This window comes from Hypanus sabinus, chromosome 18 (assembly GCF_030144855.1).
Source record: "Hypanus sabinus isolate sHypSab1 chromosome 18, sHypSab1.hap1, whole genome shotgun sequence".
Lineage (NCBI taxonomy): Eukaryota > Metazoa > Chordata > Chondrichthyes > Myliobatiformes > Dasyatidae > Hypanus > Hypanus sabinus.
This window is the reverse complement of record NC_082723.1, coordinates 36218126-36237574: the sequence shown is the minus strand read 5'-3', so window position 1 is coordinate 36237574 and position 19449 is coordinate 36218126. Positions and strand designations below refer to the sequence as shown.

Here is a 19449-nt window from a genome sequence, read left to right as displayed (position 1 = left end):
TTCCCCCCCTTTCCCTCTTTAAGATATTCTTTGAGACTCGGTTTGACAATACAATTGATTCTTTCGAAGGGGTACCATGTCTGTTTCTTTTTAACTTTTGATGATCATTCCTGCAGTCCTTCAGATTATTTAATGAACTTAAAAGAGCTATTTCACTGGAAACTTACTCCTTTGCATGAGAGCATAGTGGTTAGCACAATGCTTTTTAGTACCAGCAACCTAGGTTCAATTCCTGCATCAGTCTGTAAGGAACTTGTGACCAGTTTTCTCCCACAGTCCTTGAGGTGTCCAGGTTGGTAGGTTAAGTGGTCATTGTAAACTGACCCGTGACTGGGGTAGGATTAAGTCGGGGAATGCTGGGCAGTCTGGCTCAAAGTGCTGGAAGATCCTAATCCATACTGTATCTCAATAAATAAATAATGTGAACCTTGAATTATCTGCGATTAAATGTTTGTTGTTGTGCTCTGGCAGTACATTGAGATTCACCATAACATTTTTTTATTGTAGAGAAGTTTATGGAATTTGATCTCAACGACCAAGGTGACATTGGTGAGTTCTGGCATTTGCACACTTGTATCAACCTGATAATCTTGAATATGAAAGTGAGATGGCTCAGAATGTAACGTGACTATTTCTGCCAACGCCGCTCTTGTTTTTCACCATTTCAGAGTCATGAGCATGAAATAGTCAATGATTCAATCTCAGTGAAGTTAGCTATTGGTTCAGATCGGGCTGGTCTGGCTCCCTTGTTCTAAGGATGTGTTTCTAATTGAACTCAAAGGGTCTCCTTTATCTTCACACCAATCAGCATCACTTAGCAAACTCTCCACTGACAAATTCCTTTCAAGATGATGAGCAACAAAGATATGTATCTTCAAAGTGAAAACATGCTCTATTGAACTTGGCAGGGAAGTTATCAGGCAAAAAGTTTGACACTAAGTTACGTTAGGAGATTTAAGACTATTGACCAAAATAGAAGGAAATAACTGTTTAGGTTTTTGAACCCCAAAGGAATCAAGGGTTAAGGGGTGACATGGCAAATCAGAGTTGAGGCTATAAATCAGCCAGAATATAGAATGGTGGTGTGTGCTTGAGAGATCCTGAGGCCTGCAGCGACCTCAAATGTTATGACATTCATAACTGAATACAGTCTCGAAAACTAAGCAGCCAGACCAGAGCCTTGAACCACTCTTGACCAAGCGTATCAACAAATTGGCACCAGTGTGCTTTAGTTCCTTCCTCACTGGTCCATTGTAGCAGCTTGCAAGAGTTCATCTTGATAGTTTTATGACAGAACCAAAGAATCAGGCCGAACAACCAGAGCAACACACACACAAAATGCTGGAGGAACTCAACAGGTCAGGCAGCATCTATAGAAATGAATAATCAGTTGGCGTTTTGGGCTGAGACCTTTCTTCAGAAACCATTCACTGCTGGTTCTCCAATTAGTCTCCCTCCATGCTTTTTCCTGACACTCTTCTGAAAATCTTGATTGAAGCACTTTCTGCCAATTTTCCAAGCAATGCATTCTAGGTCACAACACACCACTTAAAAAAACACATCGCTATAATGTTTTTGGGTGAATGAGGGAGATATGGAGTCTAAAACGATATTGGATTGACAAAACCAGACCATTAAGTCTCCATGTTTGAATCTGACGACTAAACACTGGGAGTGATCCCTTCAAATTGAAATAGCACATGGGCTTGAGCCATTGCCTTCACTGGAGATGGTACATACTTGGAACAATTGAAAACAGCACTTGTCACTGGACTTCCCTGCAAGAAACAGGAAAAAAGGAGCGAGGAGTTTATATTGAGCTGGATGAGGAAGATAAGCAGATGAAAGATATTATTGCATCTTATCAATCAAAATGCCAGTGCATTTTCCTGTATAAAAAGCTCTCGAGTGAAACCCCAAAGAATGCATGCAATGCACAGCAAGCACATTGAAACCCCAAATGGAAATATTGACTGTAATTGCTTATTTACATATAATCATGAGCAGGGAGAAAGCTCCATTTCCCTTTTCTCAGTTCCTTCACCTCTGCCACATCTGTTCCCAGGACACGGCTTTCTGTTCCAGAGATGTCCTCCTCCTTCAAAGAGCTGGTTTCCCTCCCTCCACTATTGACACTGCTCCCTGCATCTCTTTTTCTTGAAGATCAGCACCCACCCCGTCTTCCCGGCACCTTAACAGCGATCAGTGTTCCTTTTGTCCTTGCCTCCCACCTCATGAGCCTCTGCATCGAACACATCCGCATCCTCCGCAACTTCCACCATCTCCAAAGAGATCCCACCACTGAATGTATTCCCCCCTCCTCTTGCTACAGTGATCACTCCCTCCACGATTCCCTTGTCCGATCTCGCCACTGATCTCCCTACTGGCATTTATCCCTGCAAAAGCAGCCCGAGTGCTACACCTGCCCACTCCCCTCCTCCCTCACCTCCAGTCAGAGCCCAGACAGTCCTTCCAGGCGAGGCAACACTCCACCTGTGAATCCACTGGGGTTGTCTATTGTGCTCCCGATGCGGCCACCTTTACATTGATGAGACTTGTCATAAATTAGGGGACGCTCAGTCGAGCACCTCCACTCCATCCGATAAAAGTGGAACTGCCTGGTGGTCAAACATTTTAATTCCCATTCCAACATGTTGACCCTTGGTCTCCTCTTGTGAGGCCACCCTCAGAGTGAAAGAGCAATACCTTGCATTCTGTCTGGGTAGCCTGCAGCCTGATGACACAAATATCGATTTCTCTTTCCCGTAAAAAAAAATATTTTCCTTCGCCCTCCCCTCTTCCCCACTCTGGCTTTTTACCTCTTCTCACCTGCCTATCACTTCCCCCGGGTCCCCTCCTCCTTCCCTTTCTCTCCTCTCCTATCAGACTCCTCCTCCAACCCTTGACCTTTCCCACCCACAACCTCCCCTATCACCTTCCAGTTAGACTCCTTCCCCCCCCACCCCCCTAGCATTTTACTCTGGCATCTTCCCCTTTCCTTTTCAGACCTGAGAAGGGTCTTGGTCTGAAACATCAGCAGCTGATGCATTTCTATAGATGCTGCCTCAACTCCTGAGTTTCTCCAGCCTTTTGAGTATGTTGCTTTGGATTTCCAGCATCTGCAGACTTTCCATCTCTTAATGAGATGTGTTGTTAATGAAAGTAAGATAGCAGAATAGTACACGTCTGCAGATCTAGAAGATTCACTTATCAGAGATCGGATTACGTGTGGAATGCAGGAGTCCAGCCTGAAGGAATGAACTTCAGGGAACTCTAGCAAATCAAGCCAGGCTCGAACTACTGGAAGTCACCTGCTATGAAGTGAGAGGCAACAAGCTTGAAGGTGAGATTAGAGAATTAAATAAATGTGTGGAAAGGAAGAGATTACAGGGCAGGCGGAATAGGAATGGATGGAAAGAGCCTTCAAAATGGTGGCCCAGGCCGAATAACATCCCATGATCTTCTGAAGAAGACAAACAGGCCAAATGGTTTTCCAGGGACGTACTTTGTAGACTTTGTCAGGGCTGTGCACTTTGAAGGATTACTGATGATTTTCTGTGCTGTTCCTATTGATTTAGACTTAATGAGCTTGAAGCAGATGCTGGAGAAACTAGGAGTGCCCAAGACTCACCTGGAAGTAAAGAAGATGATTGCAGAGGCTACTGGTGGCAGCAGCGAGACTATCTCTTACAGCAACTTTGTCATCATGATGCTGGGCAAGCGTTCCGCAGTCCTCAGATTGTGAGTACTGGGCAATGCCTCCATTGCCACCTTGCTAAGACTGACCAAGCTCCTTCTGGTGGCCATTTCTGGTAAAAGCTGGGCACACTTCCACTTCGCAATCCACTTGTGATAAGTCAAAAAGAGTTCCAGTCAAAGTTTTTCACTGTGAAGTGATTTCCCCTTTGGGGCCCATGAAAATAAAGTTGGGGCACTATTGTGCAGAGAGAGAACCATAAAATAGTTGCTTCATGAGAGGCTCACTGAATACACAACAGCTTAATTAATGTAAGACCAAATCACCAATCCTACGGATTACACCCCACAGATTCTTTCAGCTAGTTATCTAATTTAATTTGGAAAACCACGGAACAATGTTTCCATTAATTTAGAGGCATTCATCCATCCATCTGCCCGAAAAAGTCCCTTCCACCACTGTTTCCTATCTGTTCCATGAGTTTTACATTCTGCTGATTTACAAGAGCCAGGTCACATACCTTCTCCCCATTCTTGTTGATGGAGTAATAAAAGTGGTTCATGAATCCAACCAAATTCCATGTTCTTGTTTTGTTCTCCATTTTAGCTTTCTCTAACATGTTCCTTCAGCCTCCCAAACCTTTCAGCTGTGAAATGCAGTGCTTCATCAAATCATATACAAAACTGGGGAAGTTAATGGGATAGAACATAGAAATCTACAGCAAATTACAGGCCTTTTGGCCCACAATGTTGTGCCGACCATGTAACCTACTCTAGAAATTGCCTAGAATTACCCTACTGCATAGCCCCCCTATTTTTCTAAGCTTCATGTACCTATCAAAGAGTCTCTTAAAAAACCCCACTTTATCTGTCTCCACCACCGTCACTGGCAGTGCACTCCGCACACCTGTCACTCTGTGTGAAAAACTTACCCCTGATATCTCCCTTGTAATTGCTTACAAACACTTTAAAACTATGCCCCCTTGTGTTAGCCATTTCAGCCCCGGGAAAAAAGCCTCTGGCGATCCACACGATCTACGCCTGTCATGAAGAGAATGGGAAAACTAATCTCAGGGTGATGTACTGCATACGTACATTGATCATAAATGTACTTTGATCTTGATTTATTTCCTGAATGATGCAAATTGTTAGAAAAGGCTCAGGAGGACTCTGGAAATTAAATGATCTATTAGGAGTTTAAAGCCACAAAACACAGAAATGGTCAATAATTTTCTTTCTAGTTAACTGGATCTCAACAAAAAAAAACTCTGCTGCAGGAACTCAGCGGTAAAGTGGCATCCATGGAGGGAAAAAAGATAGTTGATTCTTTGGCTTGAGTTGAGACTCTGTATCAGGACTTAATACACTCAGTCCTGATGTAGATTCTTGACTCGAACTGTTGACTATCTTTTTGCCTTACAAACTCTGCTTGACCTCCCAAGTTCCTCCAACAGTTTGCTTTAAATTCTTTTCAGTGATGTAGGTTGAGAGATAACTGACCAAGACAATGGGAAGTACCCCCCACCTGTGCTGAATGGAAAGGGAGGAAAGACCTCGGTTTAATATTTCAGGTGAAAAGCTTATCCTCCCTTAATGGACTGTTAGTTTGGACTTAGGTTTCTATGAATTGGGACTTGAATCCAGAACTTATTGTGACTGAGGTGTTGTAATACATGATTTCACAGGTAGGCCAATTATTCTTCAGAGAACAATGATGTATTTGACCAGAATGACTTTTAAGCACAGACTCTTAACTACCTTGCCACAATGGGGCCCAGCCTGTCTCTCCTGTTTATAATGGGGAAGAACATGTTCTGATCTTCAAAAACTGACCATCACTCACATTTAAGACAACGGACATTTTGTTTTAATAAGTATTTACATTCTGTCCTAATATTAAACATTGCCCTTTTAAGAGTGCAGCTTGACCTAGTTAGCAGACTGTGTGTAGCAGGGATTTTCTGTGTTTACCTAGAACAAGATTAAGTATAGACAGCAACTGAACATTATTTGTTTCAACCAGCTGTGGAAGTGGTAGGATTTAAATTCCAAAGGCAGGTGTTCAATGAATTGAATGTTTCATCTTGCAAATGAGACTTTAAAAGAGACTCAGGCAGACTGAAAAGATCCCATGACACTCTCTGAAGAAAGTGTGGGAGGTTTTTCCCAGTCAGTGGTTATCCCTCAACCAACATCACCATAAACAGATTATTTGTGTATTATCATGTTGATGTTTCTGAGAGGCTGTTGTGGGCTATATTGCCTCCCCTGTTTCCTGCCTAACAACCGTGGCTACAATCTGTAAAGTGCCGAGGTTGTGCGGGAAGTCTCTTTTCTACCCAGCCTCGGTTGTTGTTTGCTCCGGACGTCAGGCCAAGAGGTCACTGTCGAGTAAAGGCTGCTCAGAGTCAAACTATCAGCCATAAGACTTTGAGGCAGGAATGCCACCAATGAGCCGTGGGCTACCGATATCCTTCCATATAAACAGGCATGGGCGTGGATAAGACATCAGATCAGCAGTGTCTGTGGAGTAGAAATCCCAGTTAACATATCAGGTCAAAGTTAGAACGTGTTTTGCCTCTGAGGGCAGAAAGAATTAAGGGGGTGGTCTTTGAGAAGATGGAAGAGAGAGGGGAAGCTGATTGGCAGAAGTGACAGAATTAAGTGAAGGAGATGTATGAATGACAAGGGAGAGGTAATTATGACTGGCCAGTCTCTCGCATGGCAGCTGGGTGCTTAATGCTTTGCTGTTTTGGAGGTTCTTGTAAATGTCACCTTTAGCCTCAGAAATTAAGAGAAGGCATTGGAGAGGATTTAGAAACTCCCAACCTTTAGAAAATTGAACCAGCAAAAGTCTCATGAAGAGGCAGAGACACTGAAATCTATTGACACTGACGATTGAGGGTTCCAATACCACTGGTACTGACTGGAACTAAAATGAGAGTTGTATTCTGAAAACCTTGGCATCTGTAAGAACTGTTTTTTCCTTTGTGATCAGATTTTTTTTTGTGTCAGCAGCTTAACAATTACTGAGATATCATAGTAAATAACTGTCATGCCTCATCCAACCCTATGAACATCTAAGATTGCAGCACGTAACTGCCTGATTTGGGATTGCTGAGATTTTCATTGCTTCATTGATAATTGTGCCTTGAGCTGCTCATCCCCAAAGCTCAGACATTTTCTTCAAAAGCTCTCCTCGTCTCCTTTCATCTCCACAGGACCACTGTTAAATCCCTCCTATCTGATTACTCACTGCAATGTGATAGAATATCCTACTTCGATAATTATCCCTCTGGAATGCCTTGGGATGTTTTGCAATGTTAAAGCTACAATATAAATAAGTTGTGCGACTTGTGAGCAATTTGGCATATAAATTTTCCATCTTATGACATGGTTTTACTTAAAAAAGTAATTGATAGGCTGTGAAATGCTTAGCATGTTCTGAAATCATATAAAGATTTAATACAAAGACAGATTTTTCCATTTATCATGGACATGAGAAAGTCTGCAGATGCTAGGAATTCAAAGCCACGTGCACAAAGTGCTGGAGGAACTCAGCAGGTCAGGCAGCATTGATGGAAATAAATAAGCAGTTGACATTTTGGGCCGAGGCCTTTCTTCAGGACTGAGATGGAAGTGGGGAAATGCCAGAATAGACAGGTGGAGGGAGGGGAAGGAGGCTAGCTGGAAGGTGATAGGTGAAGCCAAGTGGCTGGAGAGGAAAGAATCTGATAGGAGAGAAGAGTGGACTGTAGGAGAAAGGGAAGGAGGAGAGGACCCAGGGGGAAGTAATAGGTGAGAAGAAGTAAAAAGTCAGAGTAAGGAATAGAGGAAAAGGGTGGTGTTCTTAAGTTGGTAATGGCATCAATAAGTAATAACCTATTCTCAATTATATGATGTCATTGTAACAATCTTTTTACTTTTGGACTAATTATAAAGCTATGATAGTTTGCCCCATTTGAAGGAGCTGAGTATTTTTATATCATTCTCTATACTGAAGGATCAAGAACTGTGTACAGAATTCTAAACTGTGAAACAGAATAGTTTAGTTTTATCAGTTTATTATTGCATTTAAGCAAGCTGGAGGTGTTTAACATTTGATTTATATTTGTGGATGGTGCTTGAAATATGGAACATAAAGCCCAAGCAGGAATATAGTGAAGAGTCACTAAATACTCTCTCTTTGCTTCATATTCGTGATATCATTTGTGGCATTCTCATTGGCTAACCTCAAGCCTACACTTGCTGCATTTAAAAGAGAATAAAATTACTCCATAACAGAGTGGGATGAATGGATTATTGTGGGCTGATGTATCATGCTGCAAGTCACTCAGTTCAAAATGAGGGGGCTGCATTGATTTAGAATGAGTGCAGGCATTTAAGCCATTCACCAGGCTTTTCCTCTGTTTGGATTTGAATTGCACTTTAATGACATTCCTTTACAGAGATGTGAAAGCCTAGACACTCCACTGCACTCCGAGTGAATCTCGGAGCAAGGGTTCCCAACCTAGTGTCCAAGGACCTCTCGTTAATGGTAGGGGTCCATGGCTTAAAAAAGATTGGGAACCCCTGGTCTAGAATTTGCTGGTGGGTATGACGTGGTTCAAGGTTTCAAAGCTATATTTAACGGCAGAGAAATGTATACAATATACACTCTGAAATGCTTTTTCTTAGCAACCATCTACGAAAACAGAGGAGTGCCTCAAAGAATGAATGACAGTTAAATATTAGAACCCCAGAAGTCCCTCCCCACAGCTCCCCCTTCCCACATGTAAGCGACGGCAAGCAACAATCCCCCCTCCCCTCACCGGCAAAAAAAAGCATCGGCACCCACAACCGAGCACTCAAGCATGAGCAAAGCAACAGCAAAGACACACTTGCAGTACCCCAAAGACTTGGCGTTTCACCCAGTATTCGACATACCACAGGCTCTCTCTCCCCCAATAAGGGAGAAAGAGGTGCCTCTATTTTCAGTAGCCAAAGCTACAATAGGAAACAGTTACCAGAGATAGGACAGATTGACATCTCTGAATTGGATGGTGAGATTTAGTGCACAGTGTGATCTCAGAAGTGTGGGGCTTAAATCAATGCCAAGTTCCAGTACAAGCACATGATGTGATTTGGTGGACAGTACAATCCAAAGGACAATAGGGAGGGATTGAGTGGCCAGATTGTTCCCAAGATTTCAACGCATAATGCGACTTAAGGATCGTGTTTAGGATTCAGTGATTTCACTACCAAACTGCTAATTAGCTATAACAACAACCGGAGTGAAAGGACTGTGTGACAGGTGAGGCACTGTAAGTAGACCAATCAGTCGTGATGCACTTGCAGCCTCTGCCTGTGGAGGTAGAATTACAGGGAACGTGCTGCACTTCCGGGAATGAATTCTGCCATATCTGCCAGGAATTGTTCTGGAGTTTCCTGAATTCTTCCACAGTGGACTGGGATTTCACAGTGTGCTAAATTATACCACTTGGATTTTGCTAATGCACTGAATTCTATCAAGTTGTCCAAAACTCAAACTAAACCTGTCTTACCCTATGCAGGTTCTAGGTTACACGAGTGAATCTGCAGATGCTGGAAATAAATAAAAACACAAAATGCTGGCAGAACTCAGCAGGCCAGACAGCATCTATGGGAGGAGGTAGTGACAACGTTTCGGGCCGAAACCCTTCAGCAGGAGTGAAGTAACATGGGATGGTCGAGGGGGGATAAGAAGTGGGGGGAGGGATAAACTAGAGAGCTGGGAAGTGATAGGCTGGAGGGAAATGGGCTAGGAGGGGAAGGTGGAGAATTATGGGAAATAAAAGAGAAAGAAAGGTGGGGCTGGAGGGAGAGATTATAGTGAGGGGAGGGGAAAAGAGAGAGAAAGAGAACCTGACTAAAATAATAGATAGGGATGGGGGTAAGGGTGGGGGCAGGGTATCAACGGAGGTCAGTGAGTTGGATGTTCATGCCGGCAGGAAGGAGGCTACCTAGGCGGGAGATAAGGTATTGCTCCATCGACCTGCGCGTGGCCTCATCTTGACGGTAGAGGAGGCCATGGACAGACATGTCGGAGTGGGAGTGGTCTGTGGAATTGAAGTGTGTGGCCACAGGGAGATCCCGCCACTGCTGGAGGACCGAGCGCCGGTGTTCGGCGAAACGGTCTCCCAGTCTGCAGCGGGTCTCCCCAATGTATAAACGGCCACATCGGGAGCACTGGATACAGTATATCACCCCAGTTGACTCGCAGGTGAAGTGGTGCCTCACCTGAAAGGACTGTCTGGGGCCTGGGATGGTGTTGAGGGAAGAAGTGTGGGGGCAGGTGTAGCACTTCTTCCATTTGCAGGGATAAGTGCCCGGAGGGAGGTCCTTGGGGATCTAGGTTGTTTTTATAATTCCACTGCACTGTCCCTGGTTTTCACTGTGATTTTGATCACGATTGTATCCCAGAAATTCATTGCGTAGATGTAAGACTGCACGTTGCACCAAATCCGTGGTAGCAGTGGTTAGTGTAAAGCAGTGTCTGTAATGAGTTTGCACGTTCACCCCGTGACCCCTGGGTCCCCTCCCACATTCCAAAGGTGTATGGTTAGGGTTAGTGAGCTTCATTGGTGTTGGAAGTGTGGCAACACTTCTGAGCTGCTCAGCACACTCCTCAATGTTTTGATTTGACACAACACGTTTCACTGTATGTGCGTGACAAATGAAGGTAATTTTAATGTAATGAAAAAATCCCTCTCTGCTATCCTGGATTTGCAGAGCACTGAATCAGCCGGTATTAATGCTGATAATGCTCCACAGAAGAATTCTCCCACTCTTCTTCCTTTATCAGCAAAATCTCTGCTCCTTTCTCCCCTGGGTCCTTATCCAACTTCCCTTCAATACATCACTGTTATTTCCCTTAACTGATCACTGTGGTAGTCATTTCCACTTCTTACCACATTTTCAACAGTATGGGTTCTGCTGAATTCCTCATTTAATTTGTAAATAACTTAACCTCGATGATTATAAATGCGGTAAGACCCATAAATGAAAATATCTCTTTTCAGTATGACACCAGTTGAAAACTTCAAATACTTCTATCAGTTTTATTTTTACCAAAAAATCTCAGTCTTCTCAGTATTTTTTTCATTTTGATGAATGTCTTGCATCAGTGCCAGGATGAAAAAGGTGATTTTTTTTCACCCTCTCTAATACCTCAATTTCCTCTTACATTGCTTGATAACCTATCTCTATAGATTATTCACCATCTCAACACCTCTGTCCCTTTTTGAGATCTCTTCACCTCCATCTCAGGAAATAAAGATATTTCCTACAAAACTACTGACTCCCACAGATGACATCTCTTCCCACCCTGTCTCTTGTAAGGATGCTACACTTTCTCACAGTTTCTACATGTCTGCCACATGGAAGGGTTGTGTAGTGGTTAGCACAACGCTTTACAGTACCAGCAACCCTGGTTCAATTCCTGCCGCTGCCTGTAAAGAGTTTGTATGTTCTCCCCGTGAACGCGTGGATTTTCCTCCGTGTGTTTCAATGTCCTCCCATGGCCCAAAGACCAACCAGTCGTATCAAAATCAGGTTTATTATCACTAGCATGTGACATGAAATTTGTTAAATATCGCAGTCCAATGCAGTATATGATAATATAGAAAGAAAGAAGTAAATTGATTTCAGTAAGTATATTCATATTAAGTAGTTAGATTAAAAATATTTTAGATCATTTTTTAAAAAGTGAAGTAGTGTTTATAGAAAGAAGTACAATTGACATTTCAGGCCGAGACCCTTCGTCAGGACGGATGAAGGGTCTCGGCCCGAAACATTGACTGTACTTCCTGTAGATGCTGCCTGGCCTGCTGAGTTCCTCCACTATTTTGTGTGTGTGGCTCGGATTTCCACCATCTGCAGATTTCCTTGTGTTTGACGTGGTGTTCACGGGTTCAGTGGCCATTTAGGGATTGTATGGCAGAGGGGAAGAAGCTGTTCCTGAATTGCTGAGTGTGTGATAGGTTAATTGGTCATTGTGAATTGTCCCGTGATTAGGTTCGGGTTAAATCGGGGGTTGCTGGGCAGCGCGGCTTATAAGGCCAAAAGAGCCTATTCATGTTGGATCTCAATAAATACAAACAATGAAATAAAGATGAGCTCTTCCATTCCAGGGTATCTGTATATCAGGATTCCTTTTTCAGGAAGTGTGGCTCCCTTTCTGCTGTGGTTGATGAACCATCTCCTGTGTCTCATACTGTTGCTCACGTCCCTTCTCCCCGCAGAAAGTACAGAGATGGAGTTTGCCTAGTCCTCGCCTTTCACGCTTTCAGCCCCCACATTCAGTATACACCTGCAATGAAATGCCGCCACATTTTCTCCAGGTAAAGGGAGGGTGATTTTCACAGAGCACCTACACTCAGTCCGCAATCGCATTCCTAAGCTTTCAAGTGTGTGCTGTTTCAATTCCCCTGCACGTTCTCACATTGACTTGTCCATCTTCAGCATTGTCTAGTGCCAAGGAGAGGCCCAATGCACAGTGGAGGGCAACCCAGGCTAGTCTACAACTCTAATTTCCAGTACTTGTCACATCCAGTGAGTTGTTCCACCACCCCTTCTCTCCTTCCGATCCTCCTCCAGTCCTGTCAGTTTTGTTCCCTTTACCTCAAACTCACTCCCCACCACCTATGATCTCCCCCTCCCCCTCTTGGTTCCATCAATGCACTACACACAGTTCACCCTTGAAATCAGTCAATTGTGATTGAGTGGGGTGGTGTTAGTCCTAGGCATTCCTGCTTATCCCCCTCCAGCAGCTGCTCTCCCCCCCCCACCCTTGTTCCATCTGCCATCTTTACCTGCCTCCATTCTCATTCACCTGTCACTGCCTCCCAATTCCACCTTTGCTCCCTTCCCCTACCTGGTATAACCTCCCTGTCATCTCCTCTCCTCCCTCCAAGTCTTCCAATCATCTCGGACTCCTTTGTCACCACTTCCCTTCTCCTCTACCTTGTCTCTCTACTCCCAGTCCTAAAGCAGGGTTTGGACCTGAAATGTTGGCAGTTCCTTTCCTCCCATGGATGTTGCTCAGTTTGCTGAGTTCCTCCAGCAAGTCCTGATGAAGGGTCTCAGCCTGAGATGCCGGCTCTTTATCCCTCTCCATAGATGCTGCCTGACCTGAGTTCCCCCAGCATCTTGTGTGTGTTACTCTGGATTTCCAGCATCTGCAGAAATCTCATGTGTTGGAGTTCCTCTGGTCTGTTGTTTCACATTCGTTGCCCTTTCTCACACCTTCCTTTCTCTTCCCTGGGACCGATCTCAGGTGTTTGTCTTTGTTAAACTGTTCTGCTGCTGTTAGAGAATTCACTCCTTCACAACATCCAAAGGCCAGATGATCTCGAGTATCTCGAGATCCTTTTTGCAATTGGCAGCCAGTCAGAAGGGAGAAGGTTGGGAAATTCCTGACTGCAAGATGAGCTTACATCTGAGCTTGTTTTATATGTGACTATACTCAATTCCATGCACGTTTCTTGAGAAAATATCCTGCAATTATTGTAAGGAATTGAACTTTAACAAAGCTGATCCCTGAGGAAATTTACTTTTATTTGCTCTGCAGTGTACCCTTTGCATCCCGTCTCTGAAAGATAGTGCTGTCAATAATTACCCTGCTTATAAAATTTGGAACTGGACTGTGGGCACTTCGATGGGGCTGGGGTTGTGAGACAATGTGGGTGTTGATATGTGGCCTTTAAATGTCTTCGGCAGCTGAGTCTTAAAACACAGAAATACAGACCGATGCTCATCTATGAAGGTTCTCAGTCATCACTGGCATTGCAAGTCAAGGCAACTGGACTTGCCATGTTATCCGGAAGACATTTCACCACTCATCTGAGAGGCTTCATCAGGTCCGATCCCTGGTGGGTAGTTTTCCGGCTTATAAACTCTGAGTTGTTTAAAGGTACAGTATAGCAATCACATGAGGGTCATTAAGAGTCGCAGAGGTAATGAGAAGGTCATTAGTCTCATCTTTGCGTGAATGGAGGCCGGAACTGTTGTGGAGACACTGATGTTAAGACTGCATTGTAAGTAGCTGATAGGTGGTGTGGTACCCCACCTCCTCAGTTCAGGAATGGGTTTTCCAGTTTGACAAAGACGGCTTCTTTAACCCCTCTATCAGACTATAAGACTAAGGACCCTCTCATTACCTCTACAACTCCTAACGACTCTCATGTGATCACTACACCTTTAAACGACTCACAGAGTTTAAAAACTACCCGCCATGGATCAGAACTGAAGAAGCCTCTGGGATGATTGGCGAAATGTCTTCTGGACAACAGAGCAAGTCCAGTTGCCTTGATGTGCTTCGTGCTTGATACAGGCTAATATTCTCAAACAGTACTTAGGGGGATGCACCACTAGAGGTACAGTCTTCCAGATATAAACCAAAGCCCTTTCAACTCTCACAGGCTACATCCCCAGCACGGTTTAAGAATAAGCAAAGTTATGGTGTGAGTTGACTCGTCATCATCAGATTGGTATTTGTGGGAGCTTGCTGTGCACAAATTAGCTATCCTGTTTCCTGTGTTGTAGCACTGTCATTCTAAGTGCATTCCAAACTATTTCAGTGCCTGTGAAATGATTTGAGATTTCTTGGAAACGAACAGTATAAATGAAAGTCTTTCATTTATGAAAGGGTCCTGCCGAAGGGTTTCGCCCCAAAATGTCGACTGTGCTTTTTCCCATCAATGCTGTCTGGCCTGCTGAGATCCTCCGGCATTTTGAGTGTGTTGCTAATATAAGTGAAGGCTCCCCTCCCCCCCCCCATATTTTTATATTATTCAGTTGCACTAAAAGACTTGTTTGAAAATTTCCTTTGATTCTAATACCACAAGTTTAAAAAATTAAATTAAAGCTAAAACATTTCTTTTCAGAATTATGATGTTTGAAGGAAGAAGTGACGGAAATGGTTCAAAACCCACAAGACCTCCTGCTAAGAGGGACATCTCCAGCCTCCCGTGACTCTGAGCTGCTGATGAAGACCTGGGAATGACAATGCACATTTCTTGGATTGTCAGTAGCCTTGTGGGATGCTTTATCTTGGCCTTTTTGAAGCGGTGGGTGAATGGGATTACAGCAAACTGAGCTCTTTGCAGCCCCTGTCAGTGGAGACTCAGCATTTTTATCTGCTATTTTTCAAATTCATCTAATTGCATAATTATCAATCTAACAATATCCAGCAGGCTTGGCCAGTTTTGGATATAATAATGCCCTTTTCCTTGCAGTCCCCTAACCTTCAATAGAAAACACCATTTAAGTTTCACGTTTGGTTCCTTGGATAGCATTGTTACTTTGGAGCCAGGAAGATGTAGTTTCAAACTCCAAGGATTTCAGTCCTCAGTCAATACTGCCAACATCTTTCCCAAGGTATGCAGCATTTTCAGAGGTACAGCTTTTGGATAAATCTTGACTGTTCTCTGAAGTAGCTGTAAAAGGTTCCCCTCGCATGCGTTTGAAGAAAAGGTGGTTTCTACATAGTGTCATGGCTGAGGATTTTCTCTAACCAACACCATCACAGTAGATTATTGAGTCATTCTACCAACACTAGGAGTCTGCTGCATATCCAATACTCATTACCATTCTTGCCCTTTAAAAGTAGTAATTCTCAGTGAAGAACTTTGGGATATCTGGGTTGCATAAGGTGATTACTTTTCAAAGCCTGGTGAGGTATTCTTCAAATAGATCGGTACTCCAGTTCCTTCCTATCCCTTAATAAGTTGCTGCTGTTTCATGTGGTGCTCATTATATCTGGTGGCACTACCTTAAACAGTGGTGTGGGAGGGGTAATCAGAGATAACCCATCTCTATGCTTAATTGCAGTCCATTCGGCCTCATTTCTATCTACTATCTTCCATTTGGTGTCTGATTTGATTAACTTAGTTTTAGGATCCCATGTCTCACTCTCAACAGAAGTGGAAGTATTTTCTCCTGCACCCACATAAGAAAATATTTTCTTAACCTTGTAAAGATTTCCTGCAGATCACAACACAGTACAGACAAAGTTGTTCCAACCTGAGTGAGTAAAAGTTGAGAATTATCGACGCAAGAGATTTTGCAGATGCTGTAAATCAAGAGCCACACACACAAAATGCTGGAGGAACAGCATGTTATAAACACGGGATTCTGTACATACTGGGAATCCAGAGCAACACACAACTTGCTGAATTCCTCCAGCATTTGTGCATGAGAATGGTAGACTTTTGGATGCTTAAGGGGTGTGGGGGACTGAGAATGATGATCAACGATAATATTTACACATGAGGAAGGATTATATGGATTTCTATGTGACTGCACCAATATGATCTCAATATATAATCTTGCCACCATTAAATAAGTAATCTCAGAGTTCTGGTTCCACTGTTGTAAATCCTTTTTGCTTTTGTAATATTTAATGTTTTGTTAATAATCTTTGATTAAGTTGGCCAATACCACTCCATTTCTGCCACCTTTCCTGCCTCTGATGTACAATTTATTTCTAGTTCTCTCAGCTCATTAGTTTTGGAAATAGTTTCTAACTCCTTATTCTATTGTTCATCTCCCTGTATGTGGAGGTTTCAGTACATTGTGTTGTAGGAATAATGATTCATTTCATGATTTTGTACAGCTTCAGATGCGGAATAAACCAATTATTTAATGGAAAATAGTCTCACTTTGTTCAACCATAAACATTCCAATGTTTATTTCGAATAATTGGCTGTAACGCTTCACAGCTCTAATAGCGGAATTCATTGATGTGGTACTCATGTGAATAGATGTGTAACTGATAATGAAATTGCATTAATATCGAACCTTCCCCACTGACTGCCTGGTGTAACAAGATCTCATCAAAAGTTTTTTCTGTCTCAGACACATTGAGGTGTGTGTCCTGACTATGGATACTGATGGAGCAAATAAAGGTTGAGATTCATTATTGTTTGAATGTGTCAAAATCAAAATCAGAATCAGGTTTAATATCACCAGCATATGTCATGAAATTTGTTAACTTCACAGCAGCTGTGCAATGAAATCCACGATAAATCAATATTGAGAAAATAAATGGAATTACAGTAAATATATATATTTACTGTAATGGACATCAAATAGTTAAGTTAAAATAAGTAACAAAAAAAGCAAGTTTAAAAAGTAGTGAGGTAGTGTTCATGAGTTCAATGTCCATTTAGGAAATGGATGGTAGAGGGGAAGAAGCTGTTCCTGATTCACTGAGTGTGTGCCTTCAGGCTTCTGTATCTCCTTGCTGACTATATCCATGAAGAAAGGGCATGTCCTGGGTGGTGGACGGTCACCGCCTTCCTGAGGCATTGCTCCTTGAAGAAATCTTGGATACTGCGAAAGCTAGTACCCATGATAGAGCTGACTAACTTTACAAGTTTCTGTAACTTACCTTGATTTTATACAGTTGGCAGGCCCCCCCCCCCCCCCCCCCGCCCATATCAGATGGTGATGCAGCCAGTTAGAATGCTCTCCACGGGACATTTGTGGAAGTTTTCGAGTGTTTTGGTTGACAGAACCAAATCTCCTCAAACTCTGAATGAAATACAGCCCCTGTCTTGCCTTCTTTGTTGCTGCATCGATGTGGAGGACAGCAAGGCCTTTTGTATGGCTGCTCTGTTATACTATAGATACTTTGTCCAGCGTCCTATGAGCGCAGGCCATAGTGGGACCCAAAACCATGAGGTGTGGACAGTGGTAAAGTCGCATGGCAGTGCTGAATAGCAAATATTAGACACAATAGACAGATTCAACAGATTATCAAAGCATTTGACATTTATTCATGAATGATGGTACACAACTGAGCAACTAATAGAAAGAGAGGCTCTAAAGACATGTATCTCCATAACGATAGTGGACCTCATGCTGAAGCATTTGCCATCTCGTTCTGCCAGTCATGTCTAATGGTTGACCTGTGAAGCCTTCCTCCTGAGTTCCTCACCATCACAGAAGATCATCTTCAGCCAATTCAATTCACTCCACAGGATATCAAGAAATGGTTGAGAGCACTGGGCACAACACTTCGGCAGCAGCACTAAAGATCTCTGCTTCGGGTGCAGTAGGAAAAGTTGCATGACAATGTGAATGGTAAGTCCTATTCATAAAAAGCAAAACAAATCCAATTTAGCCAGACACCTCCACCCCCAATGTAAATTACCTCTAAAGAACACAGTAGAATAGTGAATTCAGAAAACAAAATAGTTTGTCCTGTTTGCAGCAAGTCTTTAATAACACGCAGGTATCGGCTGATCAATACAAATAACTTGTGTCATACAAACAAAGGTAGATACAGTGTCACAGTAGCATTACAATTGTACAGATATAAATATTAGTAGAGAAGTAGAAAGAATAAAAAATAAGTTACCGCTGTTACGAACCCCGTAACTGGGTCACTTACCAGCAAAGATAGAGAGGTCCGTTGAAGTCTGATGGTACTATTTTTAAAAGTATTTATTGAAAAAGGGGCACAAAAGTAAGATTAATGCAAACATACAGATAATATACGTCGTCAATACTAAATCTACAAGCGCGGGTATAATAATAACAACCAATAAGAAATAGCTCTATCGTTGTCTAGGGGACAATGTATTGTCCAATGGAAATATAAAAGTCACTGTTAGTTCGTTCAAGCTGCAGCGTTTTGGGTTTAAGAGAGAGACGGTTTAACTTGCCCAGGTCTTTTATGATGCCAATCCTTTGAGTCGGGGGGAGTTGGTTTCCCTGTTGTTAGCTAAAAGCCATTTTCCGTGGTACAAGCCACCAGTCCCAGGCAACGGAACTGAACGCACATGGCCTCCTTCAAACGGCTTCCCCGATTACAGGAGCGCTAGTGTTTCTTCTGGTGCGTCTGAGGGGCTGTTCCCACAGACCCTCTTTTATCCTGACTCGCAGGGTCGTAGATGTCAATCAGGTTGGGGGTGATGCAATCTCTCCCTCAACCAGCCCATTTTGCCTGAGGGCTTCCACGTAGTACATTCTCCAATCCACAAATTCGCCTTCCGGAGACAATGGCCATGTCCCGTAGCTTTACATCGCCGGGGGAACAAGACATTCCGCACGTCTCTCTTTCATTTCCTGGGCCCCCTGACCCAACCCAACAGTGATCTTGCGATTCTCACAAAGGAGGGGACTGCAGGCATAACACCCCCTTCCTTCAACGCGTTTTTACCAGCGGTTAAAACGATGTAGTACAGAGTCTTACAGGATTGTGGAATCTAACACAATACAAAAGCTTTTCCTTTTCGCTACAGAGTAATATAGTTATACATCCAATTCAGCATCCAAACAGTTAACGATTACAGTGTCACTTCCTTTAATATCTTAACATCTTGTACCTTACTAAAGTCTTGTAGCATCAGACTTCAATTTAATAACCACCTATTTTAATTTCCTCCCTTCAGCAACAAAACTAAGGAGTTGTGATCTTAGCTTACGTGCATCTACAGAAGTTTATGTAAACACTAGTCTTTCGGTCGTTTTCAAACAACAGGCAGGCTTCCAAGGGGGTTGTCTTTATTATTCACAGGCTTTGTCGAAATCCTGTACAACCGGCTTTGCTATTTAAAAATGGTGTCCCCATTAGCCGTCGCCTCTTTTCCGGTTAGTTCCTATGTGGGGAGCTTGGGTACTTTGGCGAAATAAACTCTCGCCCGCTTTTTCCATAGGAATTATTTTATCAACACCGTGCCCCAAATTTAGACTATCTTCTGAATTTCCACCCAATTCTTTAATTTT

The 19449-nt window shown here is 43.1% G+C and overlaps 1 protein-coding gene across 1 annotated transcript in view; it reads left to right on the top strand.

Moving 5' to 3' along the window:
* The window catches only part of LOC132407488 (allograft inflammatory factor 1-like), a 42946-nt gene extending 26344 nt beyond the window's left edge, over positions 1 to 16602 (top strand). Inside the window, exons 5-7 of the mRNA XM_059994103.1 lie at positions 508 to 549; positions 3579 to 3741; positions 14601 to 16602. Coding sequence (XP_059850086.1) covers positions 508 to 549; positions 3579 to 3741; positions 14601 to 14688 — 293 coding nt within the window. The 3' untranslated portion in view covers positions 14689 to 16602. The remainder of the gene's footprint in view (positions 1 to 507; positions 550 to 3578; positions 3742 to 14600) is intronic.
* The last annotated feature ends 2847 nt before the right edge of the window (positions 16603 to 19449 follow it).